We start from the raw sequence: 19904 nt of genomic DNA on the forward strand, positions 1-19904 counted from the left end.
TTGTCTTCTTTTGGGGTGTGTACCAGGGGTGTGTTGGCCAGCAAGAAATCTAAACAGCATCAATCCATTCATTTTCCTGGTGAGAGTCACGGTAGTGACGGTAGCCACGAAATCCAGGTCCTTACCAAACATTCCCCATTTGGAAACCATTTGCTAATGGTCTGTAATGGTATTTGTAGTAGAAACAGTTAGAGTTTCTGTGATGGTTTCTATTGGTGTGGTGGGGGGGGGGGGGGGGGGGTTTACAGCAGGGTAATCACTTTTATTTGAACATCTTTACCTTTTATGATTGTTTTTATTGACTATTTTTCCAATACACACTTGTTTATGCTAACTCATTAATTCCTTGCATGTTATTAATGCTTACCATTTGCACCTCATCCACATCCTCCTGGTATTAATAGTGCACTAAGTTTCCCAACATGAACACACTACACACTAAAAGTACACAATTTACCATTCAGCTCAAGTGTTTGTTGCAAGAATTGCATTCCCATGGCACTTAAGTTTTCCTCCAAAACAGCAGTTACGAACAAGACGATCATAGATTTCAGACCTTACAGCTTCCTGGTAGTGTGATGCTATGAATGTGGTGTATTTCCTTTAAAGTACTACAGTATAACACACACACACACACACACACACACACACACACACACACACACACACACACACACACACACACGGCTGGAAACAGTTGCTGTAACTCCTCCAGCTCGGTGTACTTAATGCCTTTACCACTCCCCAATTACTCTGCACTTTCTTCTTTCTTACACACACACATAAACATATTTGGCCAGGCCGCATACTTTGGCTGCAGGAATCTGTTTTCACAGTGAGTGTGACCTGTAGCAACAAGTTCGCTGCTGATTGCATCACATCCGCAGACACACAGAAAGTTTGAGAGACATAGAGAGAGAGAGAGAGAGAGAGAGAGAGAGAGAGAGAGAGAGAGAGAGAGAGAGTTTTTTATCCTCTAGGTGAGTCAAAGCTGAAAGAGGAAGCAGGATGTCATGATGGAGGGTTGGTGCTAAGGCACTATGTCTGTCTCTGCCCAGAATAAGGGACCATACTGGCAGCGAGGATTGTGGGAAATGACCCCTGATGTGCTGCTGTTCATCTTGGCACTGACAGCCTGCCTGACTGAGTCTGGTAGGTGCGAACAGATTAACAGATTTGTCTCACTGTCAGAGATTTCTCTTTCTCTCTCTCTCTTTCACTCTCATTTTCTGTGTCTTTGTATCTCTCTTTCATATTTCAGAGCAGAACTGAAAAAAACAAGATATGTGTGAAGAATGTTTCTATCTATCTATCTATCTATCTATCTATCTATCTATCTCACTTTAACTGTAATTTAGTTGGTTGTAATTTAGATAAAGACACTTTAGTTCATCTTAATGAACCTAATCCTAGTTTATCGAAGTGAAGTTGATCTGATCGTAATTAATTTCATTTGAGTTCAGATCATCACCCTAGCTGCGTTTAAACTCCAGACAGCTCACTTTAGTACTTATTTTTACATTTTAATTTTAGATGCCGAAGTACATTTTCTGCTTGTACAGCTCTCGCGCTAGTCAAGTAAATTGTTAACATCGTCCTTAGCTAGCTGATCCTGAGTGATAATGTTTCGACGTTGCCTAGCAACAGTGTCCTTCAACTACCCGATTGGATAAAGGAATGTGTCTACTGTAGACTTTGCGAATAGTTGACATAATCATACTTGAGCTAATCATGTACAGTCCAGCACCCACATGTCATTCTGTTGACTAGATTTAGGAGAAGATATCACGTTAAGAGCCCACTTGTATGTAATATGAGTGTAATATTATCTTCGGAGGTTGAAGTTTTCTGCTAGGCGTGACTCAGAGTTGCATAATTTTTAGTAATTCACCATGACGTCTGAGGAAAATTTGTATACTCCTGACATTTCTGTCTTGTGTACACTATCAGTCTGCCTTTACATTGTTTGTAGCAATCATATTTGCCTAGCTAGTTGCCTAGCAGCAGTGTTCTTAAACTACTAACACCTAGGAAAATGACTTTTCGCGTCGTTGTTCACGTAAAAGACTCGACGGCTACGTGCTAGCTAACGAAATAGATAACTGTAGCGAACGTTATAGGTATATAAGTTAATGTATAGCAGATGGTGTTTTACAGCGTGTTCAGTGCAAAACTGATTTCTGTTGGATTTGAAATCGCATGGAAATGTGACTTGAATCATCATAGAAATTCGAATGGTTTCCACTACAAATACCGTTACAAACCATCAGCTAACCATTAAAACCATTACCGTCATTGGTCCTTCATGGTATCCACTAGACACAACATGCCACCAATAGTAGGCAAGAAATGACCTCTAGAGACCCACAGGGACTGTTACAGTTTCCATTAAAACCAATACAATTCTCATTAAAACCATTACAGATGCTATAAAGGTTTCTATTTTTTTTTTCCTTAACAGGTGTGAACAGAGTTAAGAGTCTCCTTAAGACTCTCCTTTTCTCCATGTTTGTTTTTTTTTTTCTCTCCTCCTCCCTAATAAAAAAATGTTTTTCTCTCTTTTATTTCCTCTGTTGAGAACTTTTTCAATCCAGTTTAGCAAGTAGATTCTCTCGAACGGTTATTAAAACCTTATTAAATCTCTTTTCTCCTGTTGTTCCCGTAAAAAGCTCTTTCAGACACGCTGCTGAATCTCAGACAAGACGACACATGCATATGAGTCACATGTTAAGGGTCACGGATTATAGATTTTTTTTTTTTTTTTAAACGCCCGCATGCTGAAGTCGCACGAGAGGTGTTGAAAAGTGTTAACTTTGCGTTACTGTAGCCTATTCAGCAGCTAGCTAATAAAACTTAGTGCTTTACGCAGAGACGCTGAACACATAGATATCGGTTAGATGTGATGTAATATAATGTCGCTGTAACTCAATCAAATCTAAGAACTGACTCACTCCCCGCAGTGCATCATGGGAATCAGATGGTCGCCAGGATTACAAATTATAAAGACTTGAAACGTCCTGTTAGAACATATCTTGTGTGTTGTAGCACTTAGGATGTAAGTAGAAGGTGATTAAATCAGGATTAAAGTACAAGATGCATACGACTTCTGGTTACAGATAATGTCGATAATTTATCATCGGATTGTTCTGCAGCCATTGTTTGCTTGCAGTGCATTATGGGTAATACGAGTAGTCACTTGGCCATCAAGACACTGCGTGAACTCTTAATAATATAAAATGATTAGTATGATTTTAAACTGTTTTCTTTCGACTGTTTGGAGTTTGCTTGGTGCTTTTGTACATTACCCACAATGCCATTCGACTACCTGCTGACAGCGGTACAGTGGGATTTAGCGCTCGCTTCATCACTATCATACAGGGGTTGTTTTTATTTTCCTTCAATTTCTTTGGCACTATTTTCACAAGTACGCGATCATTTTTCAAACCTCTTATCACACTTGTAACACAGCTAGTCGTTCTTTCAAAACCTGATCTTTCGTTACAGTTATACATATTTCCTTTCCACAAAATCATTGTTTCGCAACACAAGATTGTTGTAACATGTACTGAGAACATTTACCGTAATCACCAAAACACAACAGTATGGTCTTCTTTCAGGGTGCACGGTGGTTTAGCGGTTAGCACGGTCGCCTCACAACGCCAGCGTTGGGGGTTGGATTTCCACCTCTGCCCTGTGTGTGGAGTTTGTGTGTTCTCCATGTGCTCCGGTTTCCTCCGCCAGTCCAAAGACATGCATGGTAGGCTGATTGGCATGTCCGTAGTGTCCATAGTGTATGAAAGGGTGTGTGAATGTGCCCGGGGATGGACTGGCACCTTGTCCATAGTGTACCCTGATGCTCCCTGGGATAGGCTCCAGATTCCCCACGACCCAGTAGGATAAGCGGTATAGAAAATGGATGGATGAATGGATGACCTTCTTTCAATTTAGTACTTTTAACAATCAGTTAATTCAACAGTAAACAGTGCAAGATACACATCTGAAATCACCCTTGGTTCTGAATGAATGTGACTGTACTGTAATACAGTATACACAGTCATCGCGATAGATATTACACTTACATTATCCAACCAATCTGACCCTAATAAACAATTACGTTTATAAAAGTCAATTTATTATAAAAGTAAACAATTTCCTGTAAATTCGGTTCAAATGAGATAAACGGTAGACTCGTGTCAAACTGAACGAGAACAGATGCACATGCTAGTAATAGCATTACGAAAGACTGTGAACGAAACATTTATATAGAGGGAACGCTTATTATTTGCACTGAAAAGAACACTTTGCGTTTGTGTTTTGTACTAACATCATTGAAAATATGCTGAAACGTTTGCACGTTTAACGATCTGTGGTGAGAGTTTTGAAAATGTCCCACTTGCTTGTGAAAATCGCATTAAACCTATTTTTTTTTCAACCGTAAGAGCTGCAGCGGCGCTTTAGTCCTTTGGTTTGTCCAGCTTTCTCACCTCGTCCTGTTCAAACAGAGCAGCTTCCTGTCTTTCCTCTTTTAGAAAGGTGGTGTTTGAACATGCAAAGGTTTCTCTAATGTGTCACAGATATGGTGTGTGTGTGTGTGTGTGTGTGTGTGTGTGTGTGTGTGTGTGTGTGTGTGTGTGTGTGTGTGTGGTTCGTTCTCTATGGCCTGATTCAAACCTCTAAAACAATAGCGTGTATTATGTAAGAGTGTATCGGTTTGATGGGTGAAAAGTTTTAAAGCGAGATTAGCACCAGGGTTGATGTAGGATTAGACTACACCGGTGTACTACACTGTCTGGACGCCAGTTGCGACTTAAAATAAAGTTCGGTGTATTAGAGACTAAGACGTAAGACTAAGACTGTGATTAAAAAAGATCCATTCTCATAGTGATTAGATTTTTTTTAGCACTAGTTATGCGTCACTTTATTTATTTTTTGCTACTATATACTAAGATATCCAGATAAATAAATATTAAAGTAGTTACTCAGCTTAAACAAAAATAATTAAATCACTATTGCGCAAGGCTAGTGGGGTGCCATTGAATTAAATTTAATTAAGTTTTTTATCATATGTTGCACTTTTTTTACTATAAAAAATTTTTTTTCCGCTTCGGAGGATTTTCTGAAACGTGTCTCAGACGTATTTCCTGGTATTTATGTGAAGACGTGTTAAACAACATGCAACCTGGCATGTTTTGTATCAGACCACCCGGTTTGTAGGTGAGCAAAAATACTGGAACATGTGACCGACAGGCGTTTTGTTACCCAGGTGTGTCTAGTTAGATTCATTGTTTAAACGAGAAATAGCTCCGGACATCTACTCTTCAGTTTCACCTGTGAAGACTGCGTTTTATTATTAAAACGATAAACCGATATGAAGATCAGAGAGCTGTCTATGGGAGAAAAGTGTTATATACTTTCATTTACTTCAAGACTTATCTGTCCCTATACTTTTAGTCACCTTGAAATTAGGTGTTCTTGATACAAAAGGTTCTATGTTTTATGTTGTTGAACACATCTAGATGTAAATACCCGGAAATAAACGCCGAAATGCTAAACTCTCGTCTCATATCCGTCTTTTGATCTTTTTGTCGAGCGCAAACGAATGAATTGGCCTTGCCGTTCCAATAGTTTCGGAGGAGACTGTATAAAATCCCAGTCTTAAGAAATTCCACAGACCCCGTCAGCACAATGGACATACAGGAATAAAAATATTCAATAGATAGAGACTCATTATTTGAAATGTGTACAGTATTATTTTGCTGGAGTTACGTAGGGATTTATTCCTGAACTTTCCACACACAGAAGCTCAAGTTGGCATTATTTACAGCTCGACTGGTTTTTGAGTTAATGAGATTTGTATCTCACATTAAATGTAAGATTCTTCTTCTTTTTTTTTCTTCTTTTTTTTTAACAAGATTAAGTCGGTAGGTTTGACGTATTTGACATTTTAATGATTCCCGCCCATGTTCACAAAGCTCCGCCCCTAGGATCTACAGTGGCCCTTAGAGAAGGCTGTAGTAGGCCTAGCAGCAGCAGAAAATAATCACAGGACAATTTCAAAACTTTGTATCAATCCAGCTTTGAATAGTTTTATGAAAATGTCACCACTGAGCTATGGGGTTATTTTATGCGAATAGATTTTAGGACGCTCTCTTCTGGACAGTAGTGTAGAAAGAGACGGCAAATCGTTTTGACAGAGGACTAAAGAAGGCCATCTATGGCAAACTGAACCAAACCAAGTCTGAACAGAGAGATCAGAGATATCATCTATTACCTACATGGCTCCAGACCCTGCTGTCTGATTCAGCTTCTGATATCATGTGTGAATCTCTCAGTAGAAATAACGAAGAACCACGGGCGAGTGGAAACGTCTACGTGACCGAAGGTTGCCATGAGTCACGCTGTAATTTATCTGACCGTAGTGTAGTTCACTGTAGTTTATCTGATCGTAGTTTAGTTCACTGTAGTTAAGCTGATCGTAGTTTACTTCACTGTAGTTTGTCTGATCGTAGTTTATCTCACTGTAGTTTATCTCATTGTAGTTTAGTTGATCCTAGTTTAGTTAACTGTTGTTTAGCTGATTGTAGTTTATTTCACTGTAGTTTAGCTGGTCCTATTTTAGTTCACTGTAGTTTATCTGATTGTCGTTTAGTTTAGTTTAGAAAAAAGCACCATATTGTGAAAAAACACCCCATTTATGTACTATACTAATATACATTTCACTCTGCAGTTCACTGCAAGGAGGCTGATGGATCTGGAGCTCAAGCACAAAGCACAGAAGAATGGATCTGTGAGTGACTCTTGAATACCCATAATGCAGCAGAGAACGTGACCGTTTTGGTCACGTTCTCTAATTGCATCCTATTCACCAATTAGTACAAGCATTTTCCCCCCCAGACATATTTACAGTATATATTTACAGTGCTCATAAATGCTCGATTCTGATTGGTCAGAAGGGCTGACAGTAGTTCCGGTTACAACCTACAATGGCCAAAAGTTTGTAGAACCCTAACATTCAGAAAATGTCATTTCTGTCTCTTCTTTTTTTTAATGTCACTTATTCAGCAGTGACTATAGCACACACTACTGCAGTGACCAGCACCATCACAGGTAAAGATTTATATATATTTTTAAAACTATGCACATTAAATACTGGATTATTAGTTTTATATAGTCTAGAATCTAAATACAATGCATCTATGTTACATTATATGCTTATGATATCATGAATATATTACATTTCACTTATATTTCTATTTATTTCACACTGTTTTGGTCACCATGAACTAAATAACCTCCTAAAACCGTTTCATTTTATTTTCTGGGGGTAAGGGATATATGTAGGTACACAAGTCAGTAGAAAATACACCACAAAGACAGAATTAGAAGGGTGTGTGTGTGTGTGTGTGTGTGTGTGTGTGTGTGTGTGTGTGTGCTGACCTAATTTAACTCTTTATGTGTCATTATAGGTTTCAGTTTACTTTCCAGCATATGCAAAAAACTAACAAACAAACAACAAAAGAAGTCAAAATTGTTTTATGAGTCACATTAACCAGGGTTGTTTATTAGAATTTTATACCAGCGCATTACTAAAAGCTATAAAATATCTCACATATCGTAGTTTATCTTTATAATGACAAATATGTGATAATGATGTTTCATGTAGTTTAGCTAAACATAGTTTGGTTCACTGTAGTTTATTGATCACACTTCAGGTCACTTTAGTTTAGATGATCGTCATGCAGTTCGCTGTAGTTTATTGATCACACTTTGATTCACTGCAGTTTAGATGATCGTAGTTTGGTTCACTGTAGTTTACTGATCACACTTTAGTTCACTGCAGTTTATCTGATCATAGTTTAGTTCACTGTAATTTATCTGATCGTAGTGTAGTTCTCTGTAGTTTTCTGATCGTAGTGTAGTTCTCTGTAGTTTTCTGATCGTAGTGTAGTTCTCTGTAGTTTTCTGACTGTAGTGTAGTTCACTGTAGTTTATCTGATCATAATTTAGTTCACAGTAGTTTAGATGATCGTAGTTTGGTTCACTGTAGTTTATTGATCACACTTTAGTTCACTGTAGTTTATCTGATCATAGTTTACTTCTCTGTAGTTTTCTGATTGTAGTGTAATTCACTGTAGTTTATCTGATCATAGTTTAGTTCTCTGTAGTTTTCTGATTGTAGTGTAATTCACTGTAGTTTATCTGATCATAGTTTAGTTCTCTGTAGTTTTCTGATTGTAGTGTAATTCACTGTAGTTTGTCTGATCATAGTGTTGTTCTCTGTAGTTTTCTGTTTGTAGTGTAGTTCGCTGTAGTTTATCTGATCATAGTTTAGTTCTCTGTAGTTTTCTGATTGTAGTGTAATTCACTGTAGTTTGTCTGATCATAGTGTTGTTCTCTGTAGTTTTCTGTTTGTAGTGTAGTTCGCTGTAGTTTATCTGTTCATAGTGTAGTTCACTGTAGTTTAGCTGACTGTAGTGTAGTTCACTATAGTTTATCTGATCATAGTTTAGTTCACTGTAGTTTAGCACAAGACTCGAATATTGTATATCAAAGCTAAAACTCTCTACAGCTAAATGTAAATTGTGTGTGTGAATGTTGCCTTACAGTTCATATCCAGGAGGAACAGGATTTTGGAGACACTGAAAAACAAGCGCAGGTTACTTTGGAGCAGAATTGTGAGTACATCTGTTACGTGGCATCATAGCTTCTTTAGCGCAGTATGCTAACTAGCTGGCATTTTATGCAGTGTACAGGCCGAATAAAGTAATGACGTTTCATTAGCTGTCATGTACACAATCCAAACATAGCTCATCAAACGTTTAATTGAAAATCTTTTTTTTTCTGCGTTCCAAACTACTTACCTACCACAAACCACAAACAAGTGTCTAGCATACTATCAAGCTAGCATGCTAATTACAATAGCTTGAAAGAAATGAAGTTCTGCTACTTGCTATATACAAAATCTAAATAGTGATAATCAAACATTTAAAATAATATGTTTGTACATTCACAAACAGCTTCATGTGCTGTTTTAATAAAGAATGTACCGATTATTTAATGTGGTAGCACTCAGGACTCACCAAGGGAACACACAAAGGGGAATTCAACAAGGGTGTGGTAGAAACATCGTAGTTTCACGTCTGCAGATTTAGTCATCCGTGTTATGACACACAGTCCACAGCTGATTTCTGCACATATATTTGACACTGATACAATATACATAACATACATCAGATTAGTAGTAAATCCCAGAAGAATTCTTAATTTAATTTATACATTTACAATTACATACTATAAGTGTTCAGTCACTGTAACTGTGCTTTGTTAATAAAACTTTAGTGGAAATTTTGTATTTATATTTATATGTACGTCATAATTCAAAATGAATGAACTGTAAATGAATCACATTTCCATGAATGCTTCTAATGTGGCATTCCTTTTCAATTCGACACAAAGGTTTTCATTACAAATGATATCATCAGCAATAACTTGAATGGAAAGTAGAATCTTAAAACTATTTACATAAATTTCAGGATTTCCTCGTGTTCGCAACGTCCCCTTTTATGCTTTAATGACAGTGTGCACTGGAGCTGGCACGGACTCCACGAAACTTCTCATCCATTTTAGATCAAAACCGTATCATCCATTTTAGATCAAAACCTCATCATCCATTTTAGATCACATGCTTCAGTGGAAGGAATCAAACTCACGGTCAATCTGAACTTTTGTTGAAAGCATTAACATGGTCAATATCACACGTTTGCTTCAATTTTAATGGCCTAGAAAGTACGCAACATCTTGGATACCGAGTAGTTACGAGGTTGCGTGTGAATTGTAAAACTTTCTGTTTAAAGTTTAAATGACTCAAATATATATATATATATATATATATATATATATATATATATATATATATATATATATATATATATATATTTAAAACTTTGGCCTGGCTACTAATTTAATCGATGTATTTTCTTGCCTTTACCAATTTGTACAGATTCCACATCCAATCATCTTCGCACAAGGATTATTTATTTACGTGATATATAAGAACTAGAAGTTTGATACCTTAAAAACTCAACAAATTCGAACTAACCAAATTCGCAAAAACTGTAATCCTGGTTTCTACTTTTTAAAAGTCGAATATTCGACATTATATATGACAATATATGACATTTCTTTTTTGTATTTGTTTTAAAAGTTCGCACAATGTTTACGGAAGTCAAATGCATGTGACTCTTTTTGTCCTGTTTTGTTGTTGTTGTTGTCATTAACGCAGCCACGACGACGCGGATTCCTGACGTAACACTCAACACGACCAGAGGTAATAAACTCACACTTAACCCTAGAACTGTTTCGCCCATGTCCGAATCTTCAGTTCATTTAAAACCTCAAGTGCGAGCTGTGACCTTCGTTTATGTTAGCAATAAACACAAAAAAACTTTCTAGTGGCTTCAATATCATAACACACACGAGTTTACATACTGTACATACTCGTATACATACTGTATTACCCACAATGCATTGCACATCTCAGTGTGTACATTTCTTGGTGTTTTATAGAAGGGAAGCACAAGTCAGTACGTAAAGGTTCCGTAGATGACACTACAGTAGGTAAGTAAGGTTTGTATTTCTGTGTATTAGAGTGTGTTAGCGTATCATACACACCAACGTCCTATTCCAGCTTCTCCAGAGCAAAATAACACCTCGCCGGAAGACGCCGATGAGGAGGAAAACGATCTGCAGACGGTCTTCATCATCATCGCAGTGGGTCTGATCCTCGTTCTGGTTCTGGCAGCCATCGTGGCCGGATTGCTGATCGCACGCAGGAGGAGGAAACAAAACACAACAGGTGAGGTGGAGCTCGGGTTCATCACTACACAACACACCAGTGTTAATGCACAAGTGTGTGAATTCATTCAAGCATGGATGTTAATTCAGCTGTTTGTGTGTGTGTGTGTGTGTGTGTGTGTGTGTGTATGTGTCAGTTTTAGTTCATCAGGTATTAACTCAGCACTGTAAGAGTTAACTCAATGCCAGAGGTATTCTTTTGTGTGTTTGGGTGAGTCTAGGTGAGACTGTGAGTTGTGTCTTTGTTCCAGTGTGTGTGTGTGTGTGTGTGAAATGGTAATGTTATTTATTGAAGCAAAAAAAAAAAAGGTTCTCTAATACCCACTGAGCCTGTGTGAAAAGGTATTTGCCCTAGAAGTAAGTTATCCAGTTATCAGGAGCATTTGGTTGCAGTTGTTCAACCAGATTTTAAGTTTAAGGGGGCAATTAGTTTTTCACATGGGTGATAGGTGTTGGATAACTTTTTCTGCTTCAATAAAATAAACACATGAATAAATAAAAACGGTATAGTGTGTGTTTAATCAGGTCGCCTTTGTTTTATGTTGTATTGCGTTTGAAGATCTAAAACTATTTAGTAGGAGATATACACACAAACTGAAGAAATCAGGCTGGGGACGAATAGTTTTTCACAGCACTGTGTGTATGGGTGGGTGTGCGACAGTTAAAATGTTAGATGTGCGGTCTGTTATGTGTGTGTGTGTGTGTGTGTGTGAGAGAGAGAGAGAGAGAGAGAGAGAGAGAGAGAGAGAGAGAGAGAGAGAAAGAGAGAGAGAGAGAGAGAGAAAGAGAGAGAGAGAGTGGGTGTGCCCATATCTACATTTGACTTTGACAGTTAAAATGTCAGATGTGAGATCAATTAGATGTGTGTGCTCCCTTGCTTGTGTGACAGTAAAAATGTTAGATGTGAGGTCTGTTATAGGTGTGTGTGTGTGTGTGTGTGTGTGTGTGTGTGTGTGTGTGTGTGTGTGTTGGTGTATGTGTGTCTGTGTGTTTGTGGGTATGTGCGTGTGCATTAGTGGGTGGGTGACAGTTACAATGTTAGATGTGAGGTCTGTTATGTGTGTGTGTGTGTGTGTGTGTGTGTGTATGGTCACAGCTGCATGTACAGGTAGAGTATGGAAATTCTCAGTAAGTGGTGGTGAGTTATAGAAACAGAGAGTTTCTCCTCATTTCAGATCCTGAGAAGGACGATCCGTATCTGGACGATGAAGACGGAGAGAAAGTGCCAATGTAAGTGTTCGTAAAAACACAAACTGTAAGTGGATCAGTTTATATCACAATAGTATGTGGCTCTACATTATCTCACTTATTACAGGAAATCAAGGGGGCCTGCGATCTGTTTCCTGAGCTCATCCGATTTCGAAAGCTCTTGTACTAATCTACTACCACACCACATCACCATAACAAAACTCTCCAAAACACACAGACCAACAAGTACATATTTAAAAAAACAAACAAGCACAGGTGTTAAAAGTGAGCAGGAACTACAGAACCCAGAAATCAGGAAGTAATAAGGAGGCAAACAGGAAGTGGTTGCGAACATAACGCTTCTTTTTGTTTCCCTAAAAATATTGCCATTATGAAAAGTACTTGCATTGAGGAAGTGTGACATTTCCTATAAATATTGCTTGTGGCAACAAAACAGGACATCCAGCTTCATTGTACACGTGTGTGTGTGTGTGTGTGTGTGTGTGTGTGTGTGTGTGTGTGTGTGTTTGCACACAAAAAAAGGTCCTCACACTCTTCTCACATCCACCTTTAATATGTATCTTTCACCTGGAAATGTGGATATAGTCTGGATAATTTAGAGCACTAATGCACAACAGACACCTTTCTAGATACACACTAAATATATGTAAATATAAAAAAGAAAGAAAAAAGATGCATACTACATACGTTTAGTACCTTAGTACTTCCTGTTTGTTTATTTGTGCATTGCAATAGATAAAATGCAGGTTCTACACTTACGCTAAACTCCAAACCTGACTTTAACCCTAACCAAATGTGTGTGTGTGTGTGTGTGTGTGTGTGTGTGTGTGTGTGTGTGTGTGTGTGTGTGTGTGTGTGTGTGTGTGTGTGTGTGTGTGTGTGCTTTCAGGCCCATGTTTGAAGATGACATGCCCTCTGTGATGGAATTGGAGATGGAGGATTTTGAGAAATGGATGATAAAAGAAGGTAAAAAATCTCTCACCTTGGTTTATTTTCTACTTACTCCTAAATTGTGTTGTGTTGTGTGTGTGTGTGTGTGTGTGTGTGTGTGTGTGTGTGTGTGTGTGTGTGTGTGTGTGTAATCAGCCTGGGGACAGAATGAGATGAATCAGATGAGAATGAGATGAATCAGATTAGATGAATCAGATGAGAATGACATGAATCAGGTGAGAATGAGATAAATCAAATGAGAATGAGATGAATCAGATTAGATGAATCAGATGAGAATGGGATTAATCAAATGAGAATAAGATGAATAAGGTGATAATGATGAATCAGATGAGAATGAGATGAATCGGATGAGAATGACATGAATCAGATGAGAATGAGATGAATCAGATGAGAATGACATGAATCAGATGAGAATGAGATGAATCAGATGAGAATGACATGAATCAGATGAGAATTAGATGAATCAGATGAGAATGAGATTAATCAGATGAGAATGAGATTAATCAGAGGAGAATGAGATGAATCAGGTGAGAATGAGACGAATCTGATGAGAATGAGATGAATCAGATGAGAAAGAGATGAATCATGTGAGAATGAGACGAATCTGATGAGAATGAGATGAATCAGATGAGAAAGAGATGAATCATGTGAGAATGAGATGAATCTGATGAGAATGAGATGAACCAGGTGAGAATGAGACAAATCCGATGAGAATGAGATGAATCATGTGAGAATGAGATGAATCTGATGAGAATGAGATGAACCAGGTGAGAATGAGACAAATCCGATGAGAATGAGATGAATCAGATGAGAATGAGATGAATCAGATGAGAATGAGATGAATGAGATGAATCAGATAAGAATCAGATGAATCAGATGAGAATGAGATTAATCAGATGAGAATGAGATTAATCAGAGGAGAATGAGATGAATCAGGTGAGAATGAGACGAATCTGATGAGAATGAGATGAATCAGATGAGAATTAGATGAATGAGATGAATCAGATAAGAATGAGATGAATCAGATGAGAATGAGATGAATCAGATGAGAATGAGACGAATCAGGTGAGAATGAGATGAATCAGGTGAGACACAGTGGATGAACAATAAATCAGTACAGAATTAAAGCCAGCAGGTGTCGCCATTCTCTCACAAATCTATAACATTCAACAGGAACTCTTAGGAGCTTCTAATGTGCTCACAGTCTCTCTGACCTTCTGATTAGTGTTTAAGTTCTCAGACTAGTGTTTGTGTTCTTGTTGTTTTTTTCCTATTATTTTTCCCCAATAGACAGTGATGTCAGTAGTAAAGCTTAAACTGTCTGATTTAAATGCAGTAAGGAAAGATGTATTATATTTTTATATTCACCTGCAGGGAGCGACAACAGAACAGACTCAAAACAGAGGCATCCTTCTTAAACACACTTCTGTGAGTATGTATATGTGTCTGTTATAGATTATAGTCTGCACTTTTATTGCTTCTTTCCAGTCTTTCAGTGTGTGTTAGGATTGTAACGAGTGTGTAATTATAATGAGTGTGTGTTAGGATTGTAACGAGTGTGTAGTTATGACGAGTGTGTGTTAGGATTGTAAAGAGTGTGTAGTTATAATGAGTGTGTGTTAGGATTGTAATGAGTGTGTAGTTATAATGAGTGTGTAGTTATAGTGAGTGTGTGTTAGGATTGTAACGAGTGTGTAGTTATGACGAGTGTGTGTTAGGATTGTAACGAGTGTGTAGTTATAATGAGTGTGTGTTAGGACTGTAACGAGTGTGTAGTTATAACGAGTGTGTGTTAGGATTGTAACGAGTGTGTGTTAGGATTGTAACGAGTGTGTAGTTATAACGAGTGTGTGTTAGGATTGTAAGGAGTGTGTAGTTATAATGAGTGTGTGTTAGGATTGTAATGAGTGTGTAGTTGTAATGAGTGTGTGTTAGGATTGTGATGAGTGTGTATGAGGATTGTAACGAGTGTGTAGTGTAAGTGAAGCTGCTGATTGGTCAGCTGCTGTAAAGGCCGTTATGACATCATCAGCTGGCAGTGAAAATGAACATTTTCAAACCTTCATCAGTGAACATCAGAGAGAAGATTTCACACTTTAATCTGAAACAGTTTATAAAGTATAACGTCTATAGAAATTATATATATATATATATAAGATAAGAAACCCATCTGTAATATGACGTGCACGAAAACAACAAGCTGCCAAGATGATGGAAGATTACAGTGTTCAGTGAACAGGTTTCTCTTTCTTCTTATTATTATATTCCTATCTAAGAGTTTTTTCAGAAGCGGCTCTCTGTGTGTGTTTATAATGTGATTAAATCACAAAACACACACAGGTGAGTGTGTTACTTCCTGCAGCGACGCTCGTGCTCGTGCCTCCTTGTCTTTTATTGAACTTTATTGAGAAAACTGTTTGTTGGGGGGAAAAATGCTTATCTCAAACAGTTCACTATAGATTTAACTTACCCTCATTTGTGTGCATGTGTGTGTGTGTGTGTGTGTGTGTGTGTGTGTGTGTGTGTGTGTGTGTTGTGCTTGCTTTATTTATTTCCCTCTTGTGCTGCAGGTAATTGTTGTGGGACTCGGATAGAAAAAGAGAGAGAAAATGAGCATGATGGAGAGCGATGGAGCACTCGGCATCCTATCACACTAGCAGCATCTCTCTTGTGAACACACACACACACACACACACACACACACACACACACACACACACACACTTTTACACCTCCACCATTGCATTTCAATGCAAAAAAGAACTTCTGGTGTGTGTGTGTGTGTGTGTGTGTGTGTGTGTGTGTGTGTGTGTGTGTGTAAGAGAACCTGTACTGTTTTGACGTTTACTGAGAGCACACACTCTGATCGGGATTCTGCTCAACTTCTTCCTAAATCTTCTCTTTTTATTATAAGAAAGGCAAAATATATGAAAAAAACTAGAGCCATAAAAGGTCAACCTGTGTACAGTGCCGTGAAAAAGTATTCGCCCCCATCCCGACTTCTTCTGGTTTTGTGTACATGTCGTACTAAATTGCTTCAGAAATGAAAACACAATCTAATATAGAACTAAAGCAACCTGAGCAAACACAAATCTATGAAAGTGCATTCATAACGGGGTTCAGCTGGACGAGACGCAACCAGGCCGGATTACTGCAAACCCTGTTCAAGCACATCAACACTTAAATTGAATGAAACAGAACATCATTTTTTCTCTATCTTTATACATTCCTCTGAGATTAGCAGTGACATCAGAAACCATCCACTAGTGTTTGTTAACGTGGTCACATTCACATTTCCTGCCTTTTTAAAAAATTTTAAATACGTGTTTTTTATTCAAGATGGAAATAGCACTGTTTTTTTTTTGTAAATATGGAGAACATACTGTATTTTGCAGCCATTTTGTTTTGTTATTATGAGTTGATGTGTGTGACTTTTGTATTTTCGCTCTACTACTGTTTGTTTAAAACCCTTTTGTGAACTGATACGTGTGTGTGTGTGTGTGTGTGTGTGTGTGTGTGTGTGTGTGTGTTTATGTATATGTACAAGTAAAAACTGTCATTTGTTGATTTGTATTTTTGTGCTCTTTTGTGTGTTTTGTTTCGCATCTCATTAAGCAAGTATCCATAATCCTACAGAACTCAACGACCTCCAGGTAATCATTTGCTAATAAATTATTATAAAGGTTGACGATAAATATGATCTTTTCCTATGCAGCTTGTGCACTGCATAATAATTAATATGGCATCATACACGGTACTACATACCGTTAATAACATATCTTCTATGTAGCATTACTAATAAGTCATGGCATGATTTTATGCTAAAATATATAATACAAGACACAAAGTTTCAAGCTTAAAGTTCCTTCGTTTAGATTCATTTCTTGTGACTTTTAAACACTTCTGTAGATTTAAGCTTGTGTTCACAATGATAATAATAATAATAATAATAATAATAATAATAATAATAATAATAATAATGGTAAGCTAAAAAATATTAAGCTAAAATTAATAATTTTCGGGGGCCAAGCACCCAGACGCTGTGTGCTGCACATTCACAGACATGCTACAATTGTTACGTAGGCATTCACAGGAAAGCAAAGCCATGATTATAGGCAAAGGGGTTCAAGAATGATTTGTAGTTTCACGCATTTGCCACTCCGTTATGGGAGAATGGTTCTGAATATAAGAGTTCCTTTGATAGGAAGATTGGAAAAATTTTTAAAGGAGGCACTTAGATGGAAACATTTTCAGCATTCGTTATTGTAACTTTTGACCAGTAAGTGGCGCTGTCACAAAATTTGTTGTGTAGCCTCAGGGTATGGTCCTGAAGGTGCCTACCAAGATTTGTGTCAGTTGCTGAGATACAGCCTCGCTTCCTGTTTAGCAGAATTGCTGTCAGATTTCTTGGCACATTATAGGCAAACCGTTTGGAATATCAACATACTTTGGACAAAAATTTGACCCGATGGTGGTGATAGAACATTGGCAACACTTGGCCTAAGTTTGGTGAGAATGTTCCTTAGACCTTTCTCAATCAGTCTGCCAAATTTCACAACGTTTTACCAGATGGTTCTATGGGCTGCCATAGACATGCTAGCCAGAAGAAGAAGAAGAAGAAGAACATAGAATAATAATAGGGTGCCTATGCACCTTCAGTGCTTGGCCCCCTAAAAAGTTAGAATAACAACAGGGTGCCTACACACCTTCGGTGCTTGGCCCCCTAATAACAATAATAATTAGTACAAGTTTAAATTGTTTTGTGTTTTGGTACTTGGAGATGCCAGTACTAATTCTGTACTGATATTAGTATCTTACTTAATATTATGCAATCAGGGACATCATGGAACATTTTTATTTCATTCTGGATATGTTCATTGTTGCACTGTGATGCTAGAAATTAGCTCCGTGTGCTGAGTTTTAAGTTTAAAATGTTTTATCGGGTCACTTGTAACATAGATGCTGTAGTTCCTCATCGAATTTTTTTTTCGGAGCAGAATGAAAAAAAATTCGATGAGGAACTACGGCATCTACGTTACAAGTAACCCGATAAAACATTTGATAAAACACCGTTCAGTCTGCTTTGTTTCGATTGACGTATTTCACTGTGAAATACATCTGTTAATCAGTGTGACAACGTGCACAGCTTTGATGGGTGGGGTAAACCGTTTCAGGAGTTCAGCAAGATATGCTGGAGCTAGACCGTACAGAGCTTTAAATATCAAAAGCAGGACTTTATAGTCAACACAGAACATAATAGACAGCCAATGCAGCTTGAGTAAGGCTCTGATATTCTTGTTACCGTGCCAAACGATCACTTCTTCCTCGTCTAGGCATACACGAAGGGATGCTGCGACAGCACAAAAAGAAAAAAGGAAAAAGCCAAGAAATGAGAGCAGAAATGCACATTGTTTACCTCAGACACTGGAATAGATTAGAGCTCGCTATGAGAAGTTAGCAGAGAGACTTCCTGCTGTTGCGTGCTGATAATCAGCACCAGATGGATTTCATTTGTCTGATTTCCCCCCCTCCAAACTTCTGTCTTCCTGCCACTGAGTCCCCATTAATCTGAGCTTAAATCTGCGCTTACAGGATGCACTTTTCACCGAGGTTATCTCCACCAAGATAGTCTTCTTCACTTCCACAATGTTGGCATAAATAACATAACATACAGTAGGTAATCTGTACTGCTAAACTGAAGTATAAAGAGGTTCATTCGCGCTTCAAGACTAGATATGAAAGTTAAGCACAGTCTTAAGCGCACTGAATAACGAACACCCGTATCAGACCTGCTACGTATGTAGACAAATCCGTAAAAGTAATTCTGCTATAAATCACAGTCGCAATTCAGTGCCCCTATTCAAAGTAACAACATATGAGTAGCTGTTCAGAAGAAAGTCCAACAAAGCATTTACATCGGCTTATATCACGTTTAACATCAATCACTCGACATCGTTCATTTAAACAGTGTCTCAATTCATTCTATGACCTAATGCTTAAAAGTATTTTAATGAAGACCAGGCTGTTGGTTGGTAAACAATTTTTTTTTTATATGTGACATTATGTCGCCAACCTAACACATAGTGTTTGACGTTCTATGTTTATTTACATTTACACATTTACAATTTGAGATGAAGACAGAACCAAACTTTATCTTTACCCATGTCAGCTCTGCTACAAGCCCCTTCTCTTTCTGTCCCCACGTGCATGACGTGTCCATCACTCCATGCTTCATTTGTTCACCAGATAAAATGCTTGTCTTGACTAGAATTTGGCGATCAAATCCTTACATGGATCTCCATTTGAGAGAAGAACCTTGAGCAAAGACTTTAGAGGTTCCACTGAGATTTGAACTCAGATCACTGGATTCAAAGTCCAGAGTGCTAACCATTACACCATGGAACCTTGACTGGTGTCCAGCTAATACGATGTGTGAAATCCGATCACGAGCGTTCACCGGAATGCCGGGTGTGAACGGCTATGCGTCTCGGCTGTCCACTCGTGACTCGATAACCCAGGGCTCATGTTAATGCAAGGTGTAAATGGGGCCTATTACACAGTAGAATCAAAAGTCTAACAAACTTTACTTTCCACCTACCGTATCCTAGCATATACTGACCGACATGTCACTGTCCTCACTTATCACCAGTGTCAGGGAGGTTATAATGTAAACACTGTCGTTGCTGCTGAAACTCAGTTGTAACCAGTCAAATGCTCAATTTCTGCTAAGTTTAAGGCCAAGAAGGTTTTACCGCATTCATCAATTCTGCTGGAGAATTTTTCCACGATAGTAAAAAACCTTAAGCAAAAAAACGCACAGGTTCCACCGAGATTTGAACTCGGATCACTGGATTCAAAGTCCAGAGTGCTAACCATTACACCATGGAACC

At 38.0% G+C, this 19904-nt stretch overlaps 1 protein-coding gene and 2 non-coding genes across 6 annotated transcripts; 1 reads left to right on the plus strand and 2 right to left on the minus strand.

Moving 5' to 3' along the window:
- The first annotated feature begins 936 nt into the window (after positions 1 to 936).
- On the plus strand, positions 937 to 16587 carry tmem154 (transmembrane protein 154). 4 transcript variants are annotated; one of them, XM_053677678.1, is made up of 11 exons: positions 938 to 1152; positions 6728 to 6787; positions 7063 to 7107; positions 8607 to 8675; positions 10283 to 10327; positions 10567 to 10617; positions 10697 to 10855; positions 12030 to 12084; positions 12953 to 13029; positions 14389 to 14442; positions 15585 to 16587. In XM_053677678.1, the coding sequence occupies exons 1-10, from the start codon at positions 1041 to 1043 to the stop codon at positions 14430 to 14432; spliced, it is 717 nt and encodes a 238-aa protein (XP_053533653.1). In that variant the 5' UTR covers positions 938 to 1040; the 3' UTR covers positions 14433 to 14442; positions 15585 to 16587. The 4 variants fall into 4 exon arrangements, with proteins under 4 accessions (XP_053533654.1, XP_053533653.1, XP_053533652.1 ...); XM_053677677.1 differs by having other exon boundaries at positions 7066 to 7107; positions 10688 to 10855; XM_053677676.1 differs by having other exon boundaries at positions 941 to 1152; positions 10688 to 10855.
- A 2760-nt stretch (positions 16588 to 19347) lies between these two features.
- Positions 19348 to 19419, minus strand: trnaq-uug (transfer RNA glutamine (anticodon UUG)). Its single transcript has one exon. It is a non-coding gene; the product is annotated as a tRNA-Gln (tRNA).
- A 413-nt stretch (positions 19420 to 19832) lies between these two features.
- On the minus strand, positions 19833 to 19904 carry trnaq-uug (transfer RNA glutamine (anticodon UUG)). The gene has a single exon. It is a non-coding gene; the product is annotated as a tRNA-Gln (tRNA).

This window comes from Ictalurus punctatus, chromosome 29, assembly GCF_001660625.3.
Source record: "Ictalurus punctatus breed USDA103 chromosome 29, Coco_2.0, whole genome shotgun sequence".
Classification (NCBI taxonomy): Eukaryota; Metazoa; Chordata; class Actinopteri; order Siluriformes; family Ictaluridae; genus Ictalurus; species Ictalurus punctatus.